The following is an 18,879-nucleotide window of genomic DNA, read 5'->3' as shown; positions in this document are numbered from 1 at the left end:
ACTACAGAACAATTCTGTTAACGGTCACAGCTGAATGATTATTCTCCCTCCCTCTATCTGTCTCTCTCCCCCTCTCTCTCCCTCCGTCCTTCTCTCTCTCTCCCCTCTCCCTCCCTCCCTCTGTCTGTCTCTCTCTCCCTCTCTCCCCCTCCCTCCCCTCCCTCCCTCCCTCTGTCTGTCTGTCTCCCTCCCTCCCTCCCTCCCTCAGGTCAGTGGGTGGTTCCCTGTCTCAGCTGTGCCGATAACAGGACCTGTGATTGGAGGGAGGTTGCTTGGCAACCGGAGGGATGTTACCATCCTTTACTGGACCGCCCAAAGCTGCAGGACTGCATGATGGACAGGAAGGTGAGCTCGTCCACAGTGAGACAGCAGAGAGCAGCGTCTCTGTCTGCAGCATGAGGAGAAACAAAGTCCAGCAGGATGAAAGTGAACCTTTTGTTCCTCAGCTGTTGTTCATCGGCGACTCCACCAATCGTGGGATGATGTACTTCCTGATGGAGCGAGTGAACTCCAGCCTGGAGGCCTGGGGCAAAGCTCACGACACGCTGACCTTCACCGACCTGAACCAGGGCCGCACCCAGGTCAGATACTCCTACTACCCTCAGTTCTGGCTGCAGAAACACCTGAGGCCCACCTTTCAGCAGGCGCTGCAGGAGCTGCTGACCAGGTGAGGAGGACACACACACACACACACACGCGAACATTCACATGAAGGGGGACGTACGACTGACCTCTCTTGACCACTGCATGTTCTTCATTAAAGGTCACGACCTCTGGCAAACTCCAATCAGACGGTGCTGGTGGTTGGAGGCGTCCAGTGGCTCAACACAAACCACCTGAGAGTCATCAGGGACGTGCTGAAGAGGTAACACACACACACACACACGCACACGCACACGCACACACACACACACACGCACACGCACACACACACACACACACTGTTTCTGTGTGTAAAGAAGTTTCCTTTGTTCTCCTCAGTGAAGCTCTGAGCGAGGTGCTGGTGGTGCTGAAGTCTCTGGGTTTGGGCTTCCACCTGCCTGTGGACGGCGTCCGCTCGCTCAGTCTGGTACGTTCTGTTAGGAGACGTATATGTTTAACCTGCACGAGGCCCTTACATATGTGTATGTGTGTGTGTAACAGGTTGTTTGTGGCTGCCTTGGTTCAGAACATAAATGTAGTTCAGAGAGAAACGTTTGATTGACAGTATAGACATATATATGATCACATGATGTGATAAAGTGCTGTTACTCTCCCATCACAGTTGTTATTATTATTGTTTGTGTGCGACCTTTCAGAGAGAGATCCAGGATCTGTACAGAGAGAATCAGAAGATCGTGGCGGCGGCCAAGCAGCTGGGCTACGAGGTGGTGGACACGTTCTCCATCACTGTGGGCCGATACAAAGAGTTCCTGCAGGGACGCTGTGCCTGCCACTTCCACGAGGTAACAAGGTCGCTCACGTCCTCACAGCAGCATCAGCATCAGCACCATCATCATCATATATGAAGCCTGAGTCGACCTCTGGCTGCTTTCATGACTTCCTGTCACAGTGAACATGCTGCATGTAAATGAGCTTCAGAGTTTAGGAAGATTTATTTTCAATTTTACTGAAACGTGTGTGTGGCTCAGCAGACGAGGTCATTCTGAGGTCATTCTGAGGTCATTCTGAGGTCAATCTGAGGTCACAACGTTTCCTTCCCCCTGCAGGTTGAGAAGTCGTGGTCCTCAGAGGTTGAGCCGCCTCAGGGGAAGCAGGCGGCTCAACAGACGGCCTTCAGTAAAGCCCCACCTGGACTCCGCCCCCTCTCTGCTCCTCATGGCTCCACCTATCATGTGAGAGGACCTGTGAACCAGGTTTACTCTGAGATCCTGCTGAGCCGCCTGTGCCCCGCCCACACAAGACACTGAGGCCCCTCCCCTCCCCTGTGTGTGTGTGTGTGTGTCTGTGTGTCTGTCTGTGTGTGTGTTTTACCTGAAGAGACGCCATTCCAAGTGTGTGAGTCTGGACTGAGGGCTCTGACCCTGCAGGTCAGGGGTCAGCGGCAGGTTGAAGCCCAGTTGGAACTTTTCAAGCAACATGAGACCACAGAGACCGGAGACGTTCCTTTAATCTCTGGTGAAACCTTTGAGATTCACTGGAGACCAAATATCTGCAGAAAACAACGACTTAATAAAAACTATGATGTCATGTTAGAGTTTAATGTGCAGCAGGAGATTTACACACACAAACACACTAAACACACACACTGCACACACACTACACACAGACACACACTGCACTATTGCACACACACTGCACATACACTGCACCCACACTGCGCACACACACACACACACACACACACACACACACACACACACACACATGGTCATGTCACGTTTCAGCTGCACACACTTTGTATCGATCTGAAGCAGAGTCCCAGCTGCTGAATCTGTTTGGATCCTTTCAGACGTTAAACTCTTCCTCTTCCTCCTCCTCTTCCTCATGTTGACCTCATTCAAAGCCAAAGAAATGTATCTAAAGTCTTATGTTTGATTATTTCTGCTTATATTTCTATATTTTTCTACAGGTGTATATTATATATTATAGCCTTTAACCCTTCATGTTTACATGCTGGTGAATATTCATGTGTATATAAGAACAAAGAGCCTGATGCTTCATGACTCAGATGAATTTAAGGGGAATTTCTATTTTCTATTTCCTCTCCTTGTTGCTTTTAGTAAACTTCTGTAAATTATCTTTATATTTAAATGTTTACACTTTAACCTGAACAATATTTTTCAACAGAATAAGAACATATTTCTATGACTGAATGAACTTTGATAAAATAAAAACCTTTAAATCTGAAGGCTCTGTTGACATATTTCATGTTTGGATTCAATCTGTTTATCTGTCAGAACATAAAGAGACAAATCACTCAAATGTTCCATGATTATTCTGAAGTTGAGGTGAATTTATTTGATTATTAATTTGGTGCATTATTGGTCTATCCATTTTTAGTTCCGTTATTATTATTTTTCTTTTATTTCTTGGCCGGATCTAAATAACTTACTTTAAATATTTACTATGTTTGTATTATTTTACAATCACAATTTATTAATTTATTAATTTATCTTTCATTCGTTTTCCTCTTCAGGTTCAAATGTGTGCATCGCGATTTCAAAGCGAAGTTTAGTTTTGATTGCGTTTAATTTGCGTGGAGCCAATCAGCGTCGAGCTCTGACGGCGAGTCCTCCTGTGAGCCAATGAGCGTCCAGGATGCTCCGGCTGCTTCAGAGCCATAAAGGCTCCGAGTGGAGGCGCAGGGGGACTAAGTGAGGACCTGCTGGAGGACCCGCTGAGGACCTGTTTGGGGACCTGTTTGTGGACTCACGGCGCGCGCTGGCCTCTTTTCGTTCCGCAGTTTCCCGGATGCACGCAGGTTGGGGACTTATCTGGGCGTCAAACCGGCGGTGGTCTCGGTGTAGCATGAGTCTGAGCCGGGGGTCCCCGCTCCGGGTGAAGAGGAGGTGATGGAGATCTGGAGCCCGCGGATCCGCGCCCTGACGCTGCTGCTGCTCTCCTTCTGCCCGCTGGACTGCAGAGGAAGCTGGATGTGAGTGGAGCTCCGGCCTGAGAGCCGATCACACGAAATAACACGAAAATGTTTGAGAAAGCAACAAAACATTTTAACCAGAAGACTTTATTCTTTTAAAAAAGATTTGATAGTATTAAAGTATTTCTTCTTTGACTTTTACGCGCTTTATTCTCTCACTTCAGAAAGACTCGAACTCGACGCTGATTTTGTTAAACTCGCTCTAAACTTCAAACTGACGTTAAAATATTAAAACACTGAAGACGTTACAATTTTCCAAATATTAATTTTCAATCAAACATACATTTGAACGTTATAAATTAATAATTCGCCTTCAAAGTTTTAGTTTTTCTCATTTCACTTTTAAATATATCCAACTTTTTCGTTTATTTATCTATTAATCTTTTATAGTTTGAGACAAAAAATCTTTTCTAGATTATTACGATTGTTATTTAAGATTTGATCAGAAATGTTATTTTATTTTTATTTTATTATAATTATTTATTTATTTTACTGAATTAAATGCAGATTGTGTAAAATGTTTCTTAAATCTAAATTCATTTCTTTCATTAGTGTGTCAATGAAACTAAAGACCCTGTCACTGTGTGAATGTTGTGGTGGTCCTGACGGCGTTGCTGTGTGTTTGTCAGGTGGCTCGGTCTGACCTCAGCCGGGGTCCCAGAGAAGCTGGGCTGCAGCCGTCTGCCCCTGAGCCCCCGGCAGAAGGATCTGTGCCGCAGGAAGCCGTTCCTGCTGCCAAGCATCCAACACGGCGCCCAGCTGGCCATCAGCGAGTGCCAGGGTCAGTTCAGACAGGAGCGCTGGAACTGTTCAACCAGCGCCGAGAGCAAAGTGTTCGGACACGAGCTGAGCAGCGGTGAGGAGACCTTCATCTTCATCTCTTCACCTTTTATATTTTATTTATATTTTCCTCTATACATGTTTGTGTCCTGCTCTTCTTTTCTATTCTTCTTCCTCTGCACACACACACACACACACACACACACACACACACACACACACACACACACACACACACAGGAGTGTAACAGAAAGTATTCCCGTGTCCTCCAGGCACCAAGGAGACGGCGTTCATCTACGCGGTGATGGCGGCGGGGCTGGTCCACGCCGTCACTCGCTCCTGCAGCCAGGGGAACACGACAGAGTGCGGCTGCGACTCGGGACTGCAGGCCGGCGGCTCGGCGGCAGAGGGGTGGCACTGGGGGGGCTGCTCAGACCACATCCACTACGGGACCTGGTTCAGCCGAAGGTTCATGGACAACAACACCAAGAATGTGACGTCTGCCCCCGGAGGATACACACTGCTCACCATGAACCAGCACAACAGTGAGGCAGGACGACAGGTCTGCACCTGAACGCACCACCAGACAGAGGAACACCTGCAACAACTGCCTCTTTCATTCAATCTGCTTCTTTGTGTTTTCCAGGCCATCGGGAAGACGATGTCCACAGACTGTCGTTGTCACGGCGTCTCAGGCTCATGCGCTGTGAAGACGTGTTGGCGGACGATGGCCCCGTTCGAACGCGTGGGCACCTTCCTGAAAGAACGCTACGAGAACAGCGTGCAGGTGCTGGACAGATCCAAGAAGAAGGTGAGGAGGAAGGAGAAGGAGCAGCGCCGCGTTCCCATCCAGAAGCAGGAACTCATCTTCTTCAACAAGTCGCCCAACTACTGCTTAGAGGACAAACGCTGGGGGGTGACGGGAACGAGAGGGCGGCGCTGCAACCGCACGTCGCAAGGCCCCGACGGCTGCAACCTGCTGTGCTGTGGGCGTGGCTACAACACGCATGTGGTCAGACACGTGGAGCGCTGCGAGTGCAAGTTCATGTGGTGCTGCTACGTCCGCTGCAGACGCTGTGAGAGCATGAACGACATGCACACCTGTAAATAAAGACTCAGGTCACATGAGCACAGACAAAACCCCTGACCCTGACCCTGACCCTGACCCTGACCCTGACCCCGTGTGCATTCAAACATCTGGAGCCGCTGCTTTCTAACCTTCTTGTTTGGATCCTGGACGCTCAGCCTCAGTCGACAGGCAGAAAACAAGCTGAGTCTGAAGAAAAACGCTTATTCTGTTTTTCTGGCATTTTGTAAATATTAAATTATGCTTTCTATGTTTCTCACATTTATTTTATATTATATTACTATCCATCTTTATATTAGTCAGAAACTATTAAATATTAAACAGGAAGATAAACGTTGTAAACATTTACTGATAAACCTGGAAACTTCTGAAGAAAGAAGGAAAGAGGAATGAATAAATCATTTCCTACATATTTAAACCTTTTAGAGAAAATATTTGGTACAAATTTGTATTTTTCTAGAAATTTGAGCTTTTAACTTTAAGATTTTCTCTAAAGTTGAAATAAAAAAATGTGTCAAATGAATGTTCTGCTATTGGAACATCTTCATCTAAACCTATCAGATCAAAGCTGATTTGTCTGCACTGTGATGATGTCATCTCACAAACCTGAGATAAGAAGGAGTCACAAGACGTCACCTAGCAACCGTCCTAAGATGATACCAGAGTAAACAATCAGGGAAATAAAAGATCTTCATTGTTTTCAGTCCTCAGGATCTTAAAACATCACAAACATGAAGACAAACTTACATTTACTTTCCTCAAAGAAAGATCTTGATATGAAGCTGAAGTTAGCGGCTCATTTTAAACCATAAACTCATGGCTTTGTCCTTTACCTTCATGATAACTCTGCCTCCCCCTGGTGGACGGGAGGGGGAGATACATGTTCCTGATCGGCCTCACCTGTTCTCCGTCGCTCCTTGTTCCCTGATGTATTTACTCTGTGTGTTCCTCTTTGGTCCACTCATGTTTCTACAGTTTCTTGCTCTCACACTGGTTCAGTAGCTTTGTGTTTGTTTGTGAGTCGATACAATGAATCCCACAATAAGAACAAGATGAGAGAACACGACGAGGCAACATAACTTCATCAAGCTCATCAAGGTTTGTACTTTAACTCTTTTAGTGAGGAAGAACCAAGCAGAACATCTTAACACTTGCAGTGAGAACATGAATCCTGAAGTTAATGAGCCTCAAACTCCACATTCACTTCAACTTTGTTCAGTGTTTCACAATTGCGAAGATTTTTCAAAACGTTGTGTCACTTTCTCAAAACTATCAACTCTCCCGCCTAGTCAGTAGCGCAGACCGCCACCAGGGGGCGCTGTGTTCTTAAACCTTATTGCAGCTCAGACGGTGACAGACAGTCCGGATGTTTGAATCTCCTCCACAGTAAGTCCGAAGTCTGTTGTGATGCTAGCTTTCCTAATCTTCCTCCTCTGCCTCTTCTCTTCTCTCTCTCTTTCTGTTGTTGGTTGACTCAAAGCACACTTTCTCCTGACTGTGTTGAATCATTAGAATTCCCTTTTTGAGGCACAAACTGAGTGTGCAAACTTTTAGCTCTTCATCAGATTCCTGACAGTTCCATGAATCTGGAGTCTTTAATAAGGAGAGGAAACCACAAAATCCCTCAAATGAGATCAGAATCAAACCACGTGTTCACATCTCAGGCTGGAGTCGCACATGTTAGGTTTTACGTTTTACGTTTAAAATGACAGATTTGACATTTACAAGACTTTTCTCGGATTTTCCTGTCAATGGAATCCTGCAGTGATGATGTCATAAGACCTTTTACATCCAAGTGAGAAATTCCTTCTACTTTTTACTTTCTTACATTCATGTGATGCTGTAGTTTGGCGTCAATTTGCAGATTCGAGTTTAATTTCATATTTCCTTTCTTTCATCCTTTCTCCCCTTTTGGTTCTCAAACTTTGCCTTGTTGGCCTGTGTGTATGTGTGTGTGTGTGTGTGTGTGTGTGTGTGTGTGCTGTAGGGGGCGCTCTCCTGTGCTGTTCATACTTTACGGAATGAATGCGGACAAAACGAGCAGTAATTGATTTTTCATTGTAAACTTTTGATTCTGTTGAGCAGAACAGAATTTGTCACATCAGGAAAGTTCCCCTTCTTGCCGCCAGAGGGCTCCAGAGTTTTCCTCTTTGGTCTGACTGGAAGGCGCCTGCCCAGAAATCTGTGGACATTTCTAGTCTCATATGTCTTCAACCTCTAGAGCTGCATCTATGAAAAACTTAATAAGACTTAAAGTCTAAGACTTAAACAACCAAAGTTCATGATAGAAGGTACATTTGTTGCTTTTGTTTGCTTGAAAATGTTTCCTCATATCTTATCATGCTTTAAGGCTAATAATCATGATAATAATCAATCATTGGGCTAACTCACAAAAATTGACAAACAGCCGTGGTGGCAAGTTAGCGAATAAACTTTATTATGCCTGCACAAACATTAACAAACATTTCATCCATTCATTCATTCCATATAAAATCACTATAAAATGTCACTCTGTAAATATTGTTTCAGCGCAAGGTCGGCCGGTTTTTCATTCACAAAATAAACCAGCGACTGTTTCTCCGCCTCCTCGCCGTGGAGCCGTCAGATCGACCCGTCGGCTCCACAGATGATCGACTTAACGATTGTCAGGCTCAGCGTCTCATTCAGAACGATAAAACAAGTCTGAGAATAAATAAAAGTCACAGCTGGTTAGCTCGTTAGCTCGTTAGCTTGGCCTCTCTGCATCACAACATGGGCGGGGGGGGGGGGAGCAGAGAGGTGACAAATGTTTAAAGTTGAAACTTTTCCGTCAAACTTTTTTCCGTCAAAGTTGGATAATAAAGGAAATCTGCTGCTGTGGAACATAAAACCTCAGCAGCGTGTGTTTGGTGTGTTTGGTGCGTTTGTTGCGTTTGTGCGACTCGTAGCAGCGCTTCACTCACAGGAAGCTGTGCAGTGAAGCGCCGGCACAGAGCTGAGAAAGTCAGCGCATTTAAAACTGAAGATAAGACTGAAAAATGGACGTAACTTTATAAAAAAGTCCCTCAGTAAGCTGGACATGTTTGTGGACGTTGAGTGTCCTTGTTTCTGTTCCTGCTGTTGGTGCAGGAGTCTGATGTTTGGTGAATGAGTGTGGATGTTGGGTCGTCTCTCCTCAGACAGACAGAAGTCTCTGTTGTGTCAGTGAGGTTTGTCTTAAGGGACGGTGACATGGAAGGGGCTGCCGGGGACGTTCTCGTCCCCCCACTTGACGATGAGGATGTAGCTGCCCTGCTCTTTGACGGTGTAGGTGACGTTGTACATCCTGTTGCCCATGTGTTTGACGTACACTTCCTCACACGGCGTCTTCGGCCCGTGGACGCCGACCATCAGCATGTTGGTGCCTGTGGAGGAGGAAGCAGCGGCATTTAGTCGCTTTGTCACAACTTTATTCAGCCGCTCTGTGTGTTTGGGCGCGGTCCTCACCTGCTTTGCTGCAGTCGACCGTGAACGCGTTCTTCTGGCCCACAAAGGCTTTGGACAGGCCGGCCCCCCGGGAGATCACTTTACTGCCATCTGAGGAGAACTTGGGCAGCGAGGCGAAGGCTCCGCCCATGGCCGAGGACTTGGTAACGGTTTCCACGAGAACAGAAGACGTCTCATGCAGACTGTGGCCGCCTGACAGACGAGAACCTGGAAGGACATGCAGGACATCAGAGTCCAGACGATTACAAAGACATCCTGATCGCTGATTCTGACCAGAAAAAACGTAAAGCAAAGCGATGGCCAGGAGCCAAGACGACCGAACGCCTGATCATATCTTCATCTATACACAGAGGCTTCAAACTGAAACCTAAGAGCTGGAAACAATGACATTTTGTATTGATCCACGACCCACCTGACACCTTGGCCTTGAAGGGGCTTCCCACAATGTGCTGAGGACCTCCGTACTTGATGGAGATGAGATAGCTCCCAGGAGCCATAGGCGTGTAGGAGACCTTGTATCCCTCCGCACATTCCTGACAGTCCATCTTCACCTTGGACGGCCCGTCGATGGTGACGGACAGAGCTCCTGATCCGGCGTTACACGTGTTGACCATAAACTCTGAGGCCACGCCTGCAGGAGGATGTTGAGATGTTAAGAGTCAGATCAGAGCTTAAATGACCCTGTGACCCCCACAGTGATGGCTGTGTGTTTGAGCGTCTCTCTACCTGTGGTTCCTCCTTCCAGTCCAGGACCGAAGGCCGACACCATGCCCGGATCTCCCACCTGCCCGGGGTCTCCCACTCTGATCTTGAAGGGGCTGCCGGGAACGTGGCTGCTGTTGAAGCGGACGTCTATAGAGTGAACGCCGTTCTCCCGGGGGATGAAGCGGATGGCGTGCTGATCTGTAACGACAGAATCCAAGAATCCACCTCATCATCTCTGATCAGTGAGGACGACTTTAACCCGTCGTGTCTTACAAAGGTACTTCATGATCAATCAAACGGTAGTGAAGCCGTCACGCTGGACGAGCGCCTCACCGCTGTCCAGCTCGCTGATGTAACACTCCTCGATGGCTCCAGACGGGGAGTGGATCTTTGCATCGATCAGACCTCGAGCTCCGTTCAACTGCACAGCAAAGGAGGCCTCCTGCCCTACCTTGAGACCCATCTCCTGATGGACAGAAGACGACAAACACCATTTTTATGCTGCAGATGAGCAGAGGACTTCATCTCATCTCACAAAACCGTGTTGTGACTACTGTAAGTGCGTCCCGACCTGCAGGCTGGTGATGGTGAGGCGGCGGGCGTCGTCAGACAAAGTTGCGATGGGGACGATGAAAGGAGAATCTGGGATGTGCTCATCGTTAAACTTAATGGAAACCTCGTAATCGCCTGAAGAACCAAACATTTGTTGAACCATTAAAGGAAAATCGTGTTATTTTATGAGCTTAACTTGGTATTCTTCCAATCCTTCCTCATGGTGGTTTCTCAGTGACTCACCAGGCTCCTGGACCACGTAGGCCACGCCACAGGACCCGTCCTTCCTGTCTTCAAAGGTGATCTCTGCCTTGCTGGGTCCTTCCACAGCGATGGACAGACCTCCAGCTCCAGCTTCTCTGGTCCAGATACTGAACTCGGCTACAACACGCATCGATAGATACATGAGAACAGAACAACACACACTGGTATCACACGGAGCCTTCCCACGTGGCCCTTAGGATCATTCTATTAACTGAACAATGACTGACCTGGGATTCCAGCCACGCCCCTGTCCAGGCCCGTGCCTCCAGCTCGGACCTTGTGGGCCCCACCCTCTCCCAGGGGCCCCACAGTAAACTGGAAGGGGCTGCCAGGGACGTGCTGATCTCGGTATTTGACGTTCACGGTGTGAGGGCCCATCTCCTGAGGGATGAACCTGACGCTGTAGGTGCTGTCCTCGCCTGTGATGATCTCAGCGTCCTCTGTCTTTCCTCCAGGACTCGTCACCTGAGCCGTCATCTCCTGGCTCCCTGCCCCACCTGACACAACAAAGGAGGAGGAAGATGAGGGAAAACAAGTGGAATGAGGTGATACAAGTGGAATGCCACTTGAAACACACACTTGAAACACACACACACACACACACCCTCTTGCAGCTGCTGCTTCCCGGCTTGTATTCCGCTGAAGCCCGTCAGGTTCTCTCTGCCCATGAAGTCTCCAAAGACGTCCCTGAAGGGATCTCCCACCTGGGTGCTCTCCTCCACCCGGACCTCCCTCTTGGTCTCTCCTGCGCGGGTTTTGCTGATCTCTGTCCGCTCTGTTCTGGTGTAGGTGTGGCTGCTGCGTGTGAACGTCTGGGTGAGGCGCTCCTGAGCTGAAACCATCTGAAACCAGTTTCCTACAGCAAAGACAAAGCGGAAGCCAGGCAGGAAAAAGGAAGAGGAGAAGGAGGACAGAAAAGGCTTTAAAGGAAGGCAGAAGCGTGAGTGCTGAGGGAGCTACACTCCACGTAGGAAGTTCCTACCTGGTATTTTGAGGTTGAGGTCACAGGTGCTGCCCACTGTGGCGATGGAGGAAGCCTGACGCTTCCTGGTGATGCTCTCTTTCATCCTTCCCTCGCCAAATACCTTCACTGTAAATGGACTTCCTGTTGAGACAAAATGAGCCAAAGTCTCATTCTGAAACAAGTCATGATCCGGCCAGTGAGCCTGTTAGCTAACGAGACGCAAGAACTAGAAGTGTCTCCTTCTCACCTGGGATGTGCTGGTCAGCAAACTTGATGTTGATAATGTAGTTCCCAGGCTCGGTGGGGCAGTAGGTGACCTTACATGTTCCGTCCTCTACGTCTTCACAGTTGATGTCCACCTTACTGGGACCCTCGATGGACAGACCCAGACCTCCGTAACCTGAGACCAGAGTGTTAACGTGCTTTCACATATAGAACATGCACAATTAATCTGTGTGTTAGGTTTGCTGCACTTGCCTGCATTCCTTGTGTCCACAATGAACTCTGCCACTTCAATGGTGTGTCCTTCCACCAGGCCCTGGCCGTAAACCTTCACCTTGCTGGCGTCTCCAATCTCCGACTGACCCACCATGATCTTAAAAGGGCTGTTGGTGACGTGCTTCCCGTTCTTCTTCACGCTGACCACATGCTCACCCACTTCCTTTGGTGTGAAGGATATACCTGAGGGGACGACATGCACAGCAGAGTCTCAAAGTTTCATTCATCAATTTATGTTTCGCTTCATTGCCACCTAGTTCTCAAGCTGAGACCATGAACTTCCACCCCTTGCTATTAACCACCATGGTTGCCCTAGCAACACCCTAACATCCACCCGCAGCCATGCTTTGTTAAGTCTCTGACCGATGTGTCTGTTGGGGAGCCTCTTGAGCAGGCACGGCTCTTCGTTGCCAGACGGCGCTCTGATGCTCGCCGTCAGACTGCTCAGGTCAGTCTCCATGATCTTCAGGGAAACATCTGTCGCCGTGCCGACGTTAAGCTGCGATGTCCTCATAGAGTCATCGCCTGCAGATCCACATAGAGACATTTAGCCTAAATGAGTAAAACACACACACACACACACACACACACACACAGTACCTGTGATCTTGGCGGTGAACGGGCTGCCGGCGATGTGTTGGTCATCAAACTTGACAATGATGTTGTAATCTCCAGAAACCGTGGGAAGGTAGGACACTGTGCATGTCCCGTCTTTATTGTCCTTACAGCTGATCTCAGCTTTGGAGGGACCTTCAACGGCCAGAGAGAGACCACCTAGAGACAATAAAAGCAAGGAGGCAAGGAAGCAAGGATGAGTGTAGAGCAAACTGAAGGAAAGACGACACAGAGAAAGTTTACCAGCTGGAGGTGAGAATATGTTCAGGTACCTTCACCAGCGTCCTTGGTAACAATCGTGAAGGTGGCCGGTCTGTTCACCACGCCGTGAGTCAGACCTGGGCCGTACGCCGTCACATGACCGCTGTTTATAGCGTCCACGTAGAACTGGAGGGGACTTCCTGTAAGACAAACGGGGGACAGTTGACTCCCAATGCTTCACAACACAGAACATTAAGACCTCCACCAAGACCCAACCAGCCTGGACCACGTGTCTGTTCACGATGTTTGTAATGTATCACACACTTCAGAGCTTGAGCCTCGTAAGGCTGTGTGTGTGTTTGTGTGTGTGTGTGTGTGTGTGTGTGTGTACCTGGGATGTGGTTCCCGTCATACTTGATGTCCATCTCGTGCAGGCCTCTCTCGGTTGGCGAGTACTTCACGGTCACTGTGCCGTCTTTGTTGTCGGTGATGTGAGGAGCAGCGGTACGGCCTGAGGGCATCCGAACTTCACCTGGTGGCCAGAACACAAAGTTTAAACCAGCACAGCTTCTAAAGGACGTCAAAACCAGAGAGGTTGTGAACTGTACTACCCGTGACTGATGAGTTCACCTCACCTGTGATCTCTCCTTTCTGCACAGTGAAGGGAATGACCAGGCTGAAGGGGCGGAGCATGGGCTCCATCCCGTCCAGGGGAACCACGGGATCCTCAGTGGCCTAAAGGTGAGCCAGAGAGGGGGGGGCATTAGTCTAACCAGGGGAATTCTGGGATGTTGCTCAGGAAAAAGAGGGAGAAGGTGGAATCACAGCAGGTAGAGGAGGAGATAAGGAGGAGACAGAGAAGAGGCTGGAAGAGACCATGAAGGACTGCAAGCACAGAGATCTGTTATGCTGGTCTGGTCTGGTTGGGACTGGTTTGTGCTGATCTGTGGTGGTTTGTGCTGGTCTTGACTGGTCTGTGTTGGTTGCGACTGGTTTGTGCTGGTCTGGACTGGTCTGTGCTGGTCTTGACTGGTCTGTACTGGTTTGTGCTGGTCTGGACATCATGCTGAGCCACCGAAAAAGGAAGTTAATGAGCTTAGTGAGTTAGTTGATTAGTGAGTTAGTTAGTTTGGTTGTTCTTGTTATTTAAGGTGAGACACAGTTTGCTTTGTGTAGTTCTGTACCCAGTGGGGAGTGAAGCCTACATAGGGGCTGTAGGCCTGCTGTAACTCAAGCTTGTCACATGGTTCCTCTACAATAGGGGCGGAGTCACAGGCCTACAGCAGGGAGGAATACACACACACACACACACACACACACACACATTAATCAGATCTTTGTTGTTTATTGGATCCTAAAAGTTTTAATTTCTTAAAAGAAGTGATAAAGTTTGCCAGTAGTTAATAAAACCTGCAAAAAATATTGTGGCCTATGTTCGAAAAACAGATGTTTGAATGACATGAACTCTGAGTTCAGAATGTTATATTATTGAATGTGTTGTTTGCTTGACTTGATCATAACTTGTGTTGGACCTTCGCGCTGCATTAATCTGAGCTGCTCGTTAGCCAAACCGTGCGGCTACATCCTGGCGTGTTAGGACACACACAAACACACACACACACACACACACGCACAACATATTACTCACCACCACGTGGAAGGGGCTGTTGGGGATCTGCTCCCCTCCAAACCGGATGGTGATCACATACTTCCCGGGCTCCGGGGCCGTGTAGTAAATGTCAAAGGTCCCGTCTGCGTTCTCCACCACGTCCACATCCAGCTCCGCTCCGTCAGGGGTCGACACCTTGCAGGTGACTTTCCCTTTCCCTGCGGCCTTTGCGTCCACAGTGATGACCGTCTCCTCTCCGATCTGGATGCTGGGGGCGATGCCGGAACCTGCCGGGATGGAGGACGGATCCGGATTCATCTCAACAACACTTCATCTATTACAACCAAAGGCCTCTGCTGGCCTCATGTAGGTTCAGGCTTTAGATTACAGATGTGTGTGTGGCACAATTACACAATACAGTTTGTGTTCTTAATTAGGTTTTTAAAAAAGCACAGTTGTACGTTTTTATAGCTCACATCAATTAAACTCCATTCATGTCTGTAGTATAAATCAACAATTGTCCAGTAACTTTATTTCATTAAGTGTTAATTCCTACTCACCCAATCCATTTCCTCCAATAGAAACTGTAAGAAAGAAGAGGACTTATTAAGAGGTCATATTTCCACTTCCTGTTGACAGTATATTTCTGTGAAAACATTTTCTTCGATTGTTGTTCCTAGGTTGTCTTTAGTTTATTTAAACACTAGTGTGTGTGTGTGTGTGTGTGTGTGTGCGTGTGCGTGTGTGTGTGTGCTGTGGTGGACAGACGAGATGCTGACCTGTGACCAGACATTTGCTGGCATCTCCGCTGGGCAGGGCCAGGATCCTGTAGGGCGAGTAAGGAATCTCATCTCCTCCGTATTTGATGGTGATGGTGTAACGTCCCGCCATGTCTGGTACGTAGGACACCGTGTACGTTCCGTCCCTGTTGTCTCGGATGTTTGCCTTCTTGGGTTTTCCCTCAGGATCCTGGTGTGATGGGGAAATGAGACGTCTCAGTGTACTTTAACACTGTGATCATGTTCAGAGCTGTACACACTGCAGCACTGCACATCTGTGGTCTCCAGCTGTGCGGCCCATAGTCACGTTCTCAGTGCTTTCTTGTTTCTCATGTGGATGTCCTGAACTTTGTCATCTCAACATTGAAACCGACCTGACCTGCAGGGGGCACCAAAGCACTTCTGAACGTGCTCAGTATAATTAAGGCCCATTCCATCAAACTGACTAATAAACTGTGTGTTGTCTTGTTTGCATTGAGACCATCAGACTGCAGATGTTTGCATTGAGACCAGAGGCGTGCAGCTCTGACACACAGAATCTACCTCTAGATCTAGATGCAGTGCGGGGGGGTTGATTGATGGATGGATGGTAGGAGCTTTACGACGACACTCTGGTTAGTGGAGGAGAACCCCAAAACAACAATCAGCCAAACACAATGGAGGTCAGTCCACATGTAGACTGTGATGTGTTCAGTTTGTTTCAGGTGAGGGGGAGGAAGGGGGGAATGGGGGGAGGGGGTATGAGACAAGGTGAAGGAGGTGAAGGAGTGCAGGCCTTACACAGCCTTTCTTAAGGAAAGGGAGGGGGATGGTTCCCTTTATTATGTGTCTCTCCCACACCCTCCTGCCCCAGTCCTCCACAAACACAGAGGTCTCGCGCTTGCACCCATCTGGATCCTGCAGCAACATGTGATGCATCCCAGGGGTTTATGGGTAATCATGGGTGAGAGAGGAAATGACACAAAGAGAAAATGGTCACTCCAAAAACATTTCATTCACCTGGAAGTCCTCTCCAGTGCATCTCCACTGGTGTTTCCAAGTTCAGCTGCTTACTGTCAGTGTTTCATACGGAGACGAGACGTAAGCAAGGAGCGGTTTTCCACCATCTCATCGCTCTCTGGAAATACTAATCATACTCTCCTTAAACCTGTCCATGTGTCTCAGGGAGCCACGACCAAATGTTTGGGCTCTAATGAGAGGAACTGACAACCAATGACTTCTGGGGGGAAATGGTTGAGACTCCGTAAGCTTCTGTAAAAACCTTCACCCCTCAAAGAAAAAAAGCTGAAAACTCCATTTTTCTCTCCGTTTAAGAGTTTCCATTTCATTTCCTACTTCTAACTTCATTTTGCTCTACACGCAGGTCAGTGGAGACCCTGAGCTTGTCTGGGGCTCATGTTTGGCTGCTGGAGGTCTACTTGGCATCAGGAAGCTTGCTGTGACTCACCAGGATCTGCACCGTGAGTAATCCCTCGCCTGCATCTCTGGCATCGATGGTGAACTCCACAGGCAGGCTGGCTGGAACCCCGGACGCATTCAGACCTGGACCGCTGGCTCGCACCTTACTGGCATCGTGAGCAGGCAGTGTCTTGATCTTAAAAGGACTGGAAGGACACAAATTGTAACCCGAGACTTGGACCATGAGAATCTGCTCTGTCATACATTCATGTCTGCTGCTCTGACCTGCGAGGGACCTCTTGATCCGCGTACTTCACACACACTGTGTAAGGACCATCATTGGCTGGTGTGTAGTTCACAGTGTGTATGCCATCACCGTTATCGATGATACTGACAGGCTCCGCCACACCTGAGGAAGAGCAGTGACACATTACAGTCAGACCCCATAACCACCAGTTTGAGGTGTTGCCCACATTAGAGCAGATACAAAAGAGGCTGTGCATGTTCAACAACAATGAGACAAGACAAGCTTGTGTGTGTGTGTGTGTGTGAGTTCACCTGCAGGCCCGTAGAGCTGCACCTCCAGGGGTCCCACCCCAGCTTTGCTGCTGTCTACAGTGAAGGTTTGAAGGACGTGAGCTCGAACTCCACTTCCCAGTCCAGGACCAGAACACCTCACCTTACTGGGGTCCACAAGCTCTCGCACTGGAACCCTGAATGGACTCCCTGCAACACACACAAAGGAGGGCTGAAGTTAATGCACCAGTGCCCCGACTCCACTGACACACAGGAAGGTTGCACTGCCTGAGGGTCCTGCCTGTTTTCAGCCTTTAATTAGATCAACACTGATCCATAATCATATTTGGCAGAGGTTCAGCATGTACATGTAAGGTTCAGATCCCTCACCTGGGATAGGAAGTCCTCCAAAGGTGATGTTGACGTCGTACTCTCCAGGAGTGAATGGGATGTACTCCACACTGCAGCTGCCGTCTTTGTTGTCCTTACAGGACATCTTCGCCTCAGACGGACCCTCGATGGCGAGGCCGAGACCACCGGTGCCGGCACCCCTGAAAGAGGGAACAAAGAAGGTGAAGAATGCGTCGCCGAGAGGAAAAATAAAAGAACAACTCCTGCAGTGAGTACCTGGTTTCCACAGTGAAGCTGTTGGCTTTGTTGACCAGGCCCTCCTCCAGACCAGGGCCGTAAGCTCGGACTCGGCTTGGATCACAACCCTCGGTCACCGACACCCTGAATGGACTCTTAGGCACTGAGACGTCATCATAGGACACGTCTATCGTGTGCAGACCTGAAGATGGAGACAAACATCTGCTCAGGTGGTTGCGAGGTCCAAAGCCACTGATTTGGTCATTTGATGTCTCTGTTATGGCATTCATGATCCCCAGAGGAGTATGTATCCTTTATGTTTTGGCGTGAAATTACGTGACTCTAGCTACTTTGTGATCCACAGAGGAAATACCAATTGTTCAGACGTGTTCCCATTGTCACCACCATGAGATGAGCAGACCTCATTCATGCTCCACAAAGGGTGAACCCTTTGACGCTGAGTTTTGGAGACAAACCTCCCTTTGTTTGTCCAGACTTTATTATCATTATGGAAGTTTGACAGGAAAAGAGAGAGAGAGAATTACCTTTCATTAAAATTCCAGGCCAAGTGAAGCAACCACAGGCTTGTGTATTTCCATCCCACAATGCAATGGGCCTGAACATGTCACACATTACTATCAGTGGAAAACCATCTGGCACAGCTATTAATACCTGAGCGCCGGCCGTCCTCTCTGCTCGCACTCGGCTTCTCTCCTTTCTCTGTGCCACAACGTTTCAACGCTTCACTACAGCTTCATTCATTCTCACTTTCATTTATTAAAGCAGCTCTGTGTGTTTGGAGTGTTTACATCCTGAAAGAGGTGAAGTGACCCCTGTGTAACACAGAGCATGCAGGCAGGGGCCTCACCGTCCTCGTAGGGCGTGTACTCCACTCTGTAGGTCCCATCGCCCTTATCAGTGATGTAGGAGTCTGTGTTGGCACCCGAGGGAGTGACAACACAGACTTTAATATGGCTGCCACCACTTTTGTAATGAGCACGAGCGTCCACGGTGAAGTGGGTGGTCACTTCACGCAGGATCCCTAAGAACAGAAGCACATTTAAGAAACAGGGATTAGAAAATGAGTCTAATCTGAATACCAATAAGCAGGACAGAGGAAATGTATTTGTGCCTCGACCAGGAGAACAGAACCAGAAACACCAAACCTGTCAAAGAAGCAGGAAAGTGAGAGGAACCTTCTGGAGCCGTGTTTGGCCTTTGAATATAATGAGCTAATTCACACCACAGAGCATCAGGCA

General features: G+C 48.4%; 3 protein-coding genes across 3 annotated transcripts in view; 2 read left to right on the top strand and 1 right to left on the bottom strand.

The window, feature by feature from the left end:
* The window catches only part of cped1 (cadherin-like and PC-esterase domain containing 1), a 21,059-nt gene extending 18,214 nt beyond the window's left edge, over nt 1-2,845 (top strand). Inside the window, exons 16-21 of the mRNA XM_076164472.1 lie at nt 209-345; nt 447-667; nt 764-865; nt 982-1,069; nt 1,299-1,445; nt 1,710-2,845. Coding sequence (XP_076020587.1) covers nt 209-345; nt 447-667; nt 764-865; nt 982-1,069; nt 1,299-1,445; nt 1,710-1,910 — 896 coding nt within the window. The 3' untranslated portion in view covers nt 1,911-2,845. The remainder of the gene's footprint in view (nt 1-208; nt 346-446; nt 668-763; nt 866-981; nt 1,070-1,298; nt 1,446-1,709) is intronic.
* A 670-nt stretch (nt 2,846-3,515) lies between these two features.
* Nucleotides 3,516-5,490, top strand: wnt16 (wingless-type MMTV integration site family, member 16). The gene is made up of 4 exons (XM_076164456.1): nt 3,516-3,598; nt 4,228-4,454; nt 4,652-4,941; nt 5,026-5,490. The coding sequence occupies exons 1-4, from the start codon at nt 3,516-3,518 to the stop codon at nt 5,488-5,490; spliced, it is 1,065 nt and encodes a 354-aa protein (XP_076020571.1).
* A 2,407-nt stretch (nt 5,491-7,897) lies between these two features.
* Nucleotides 7,898-18,879, bottom strand: part of LOC143011571 (filamin-C-like) — a 32,142-nt gene continuing 21,160 nt past the window's right edge. The window contains exons 23-49 of the mRNA XM_076164476.1: nt 18,489-18,662; nt 17,660-17,822; nt 17,423-17,583; nt 17,075-17,242; nt 16,802-16,925; nt 16,566-16,722; nt 15,119-15,308; nt 14,900-14,923; nt 14,379-14,626; nt 13,915-14,007; nt 13,366-13,465; nt 13,122-13,262; nt 12,802-12,930; nt 12,515-12,688; nt 12,278-12,439; nt 11,894-12,097; nt 11,664-11,816; nt 11,435-11,557; nt 11,057-11,308; nt 10,680-10,949; nt 10,432-10,569; nt 10,208-10,323; nt 9,970-10,102; nt 9,658-9,834; nt 9,344-9,562; nt 8,932-9,138; nt 7,898-8,849 (exon numbers count right to left, since the gene is read on the bottom strand). Coding sequence (XP_076020591.1) covers nt 8,662-8,849; nt 8,932-9,138; nt 9,344-9,562; nt 9,658-9,834; nt 9,970-10,102; nt 10,208-10,323; nt 10,432-10,569; nt 10,680-10,949; nt 11,057-11,308; nt 11,435-11,557; nt 11,664-11,816; nt 11,894-12,097; nt 12,278-12,439; nt 12,515-12,688; nt 12,802-12,930; nt 13,122-13,262; nt 13,366-13,465; nt 13,915-14,007; nt 14,379-14,626; nt 14,900-14,923; nt 15,119-15,308; nt 16,566-16,722; nt 16,802-16,925; nt 17,075-17,242; nt 17,423-17,583; nt 17,660-17,822; nt 18,489-18,662 — 4,388 coding nt within the window. The 3' untranslated portion in view covers nt 7,898-8,661. The remainder of the gene's footprint in view (nt 8,850-8,931; nt 9,139-9,343; nt 9,563-9,657; nt 9,835-9,969; nt 10,103-10,207; nt 10,324-10,431; nt 10,570-10,679; nt 10,950-11,056; nt 11,309-11,434; nt 11,558-11,663; nt 11,817-11,893; nt 12,098-12,277; nt 12,440-12,514; nt 12,689-12,801; nt 12,931-13,121; nt 13,263-13,365; nt 13,466-13,914; nt 14,008-14,378; nt 14,627-14,899; nt 14,924-15,118; nt 15,309-16,565; nt 16,723-16,801; nt 16,926-17,074; nt 17,243-17,422; nt 17,584-17,659; nt 17,823-18,488; nt 18,663-18,879) is intronic.

Source organism: Genypterus blacodes, unplaced genomic scaffold, assembly GCF_046128005.1.
Source record: "Genypterus blacodes isolate CSIRO-AG114 ecotype Tasmania unplaced genomic scaffold, CSIRO-AGI_Gbla_v1 ptg000136l_1, whole genome shotgun sequence".
Taxonomy (NCBI): Eukaryota; Metazoa; Chordata; class Actinopteri; order Ophidiiformes; family Ophidiidae; genus Genypterus; species Genypterus blacodes.
Note: the sequence above shows the minus strand (reverse complement) of the source record. Positions and strands in the feature narration are given on the sequence as shown.

What these genes read in the sequence shown, in the direction of transcription:
- wnt16 (XM_076164456.1), top strand. Translation starts at nt 3,516, where the DNA reads ATGGAGATCTGGAGCCCGCGGATCCGCGCCCTGACGCTGCTGCTGCTC. An exon ending in CGGACACGAGCTGAGCAGCG is followed by an intron (nt 4,455 to 4,651) that starts GTGAGGAGACCT and finishes CGTGTCCTCCAG; the next exon opens with GCACCAAGGAGACGGCGTTC. An exon ending in ACAGTGAGGCAGGACGACAG is followed by an intron (nt 4,942 to 5,025) that starts GTCTGCACCTGA and finishes TGTGTTTTCCAG; the next exon opens with GCCATCGGGAAGACGATGTC.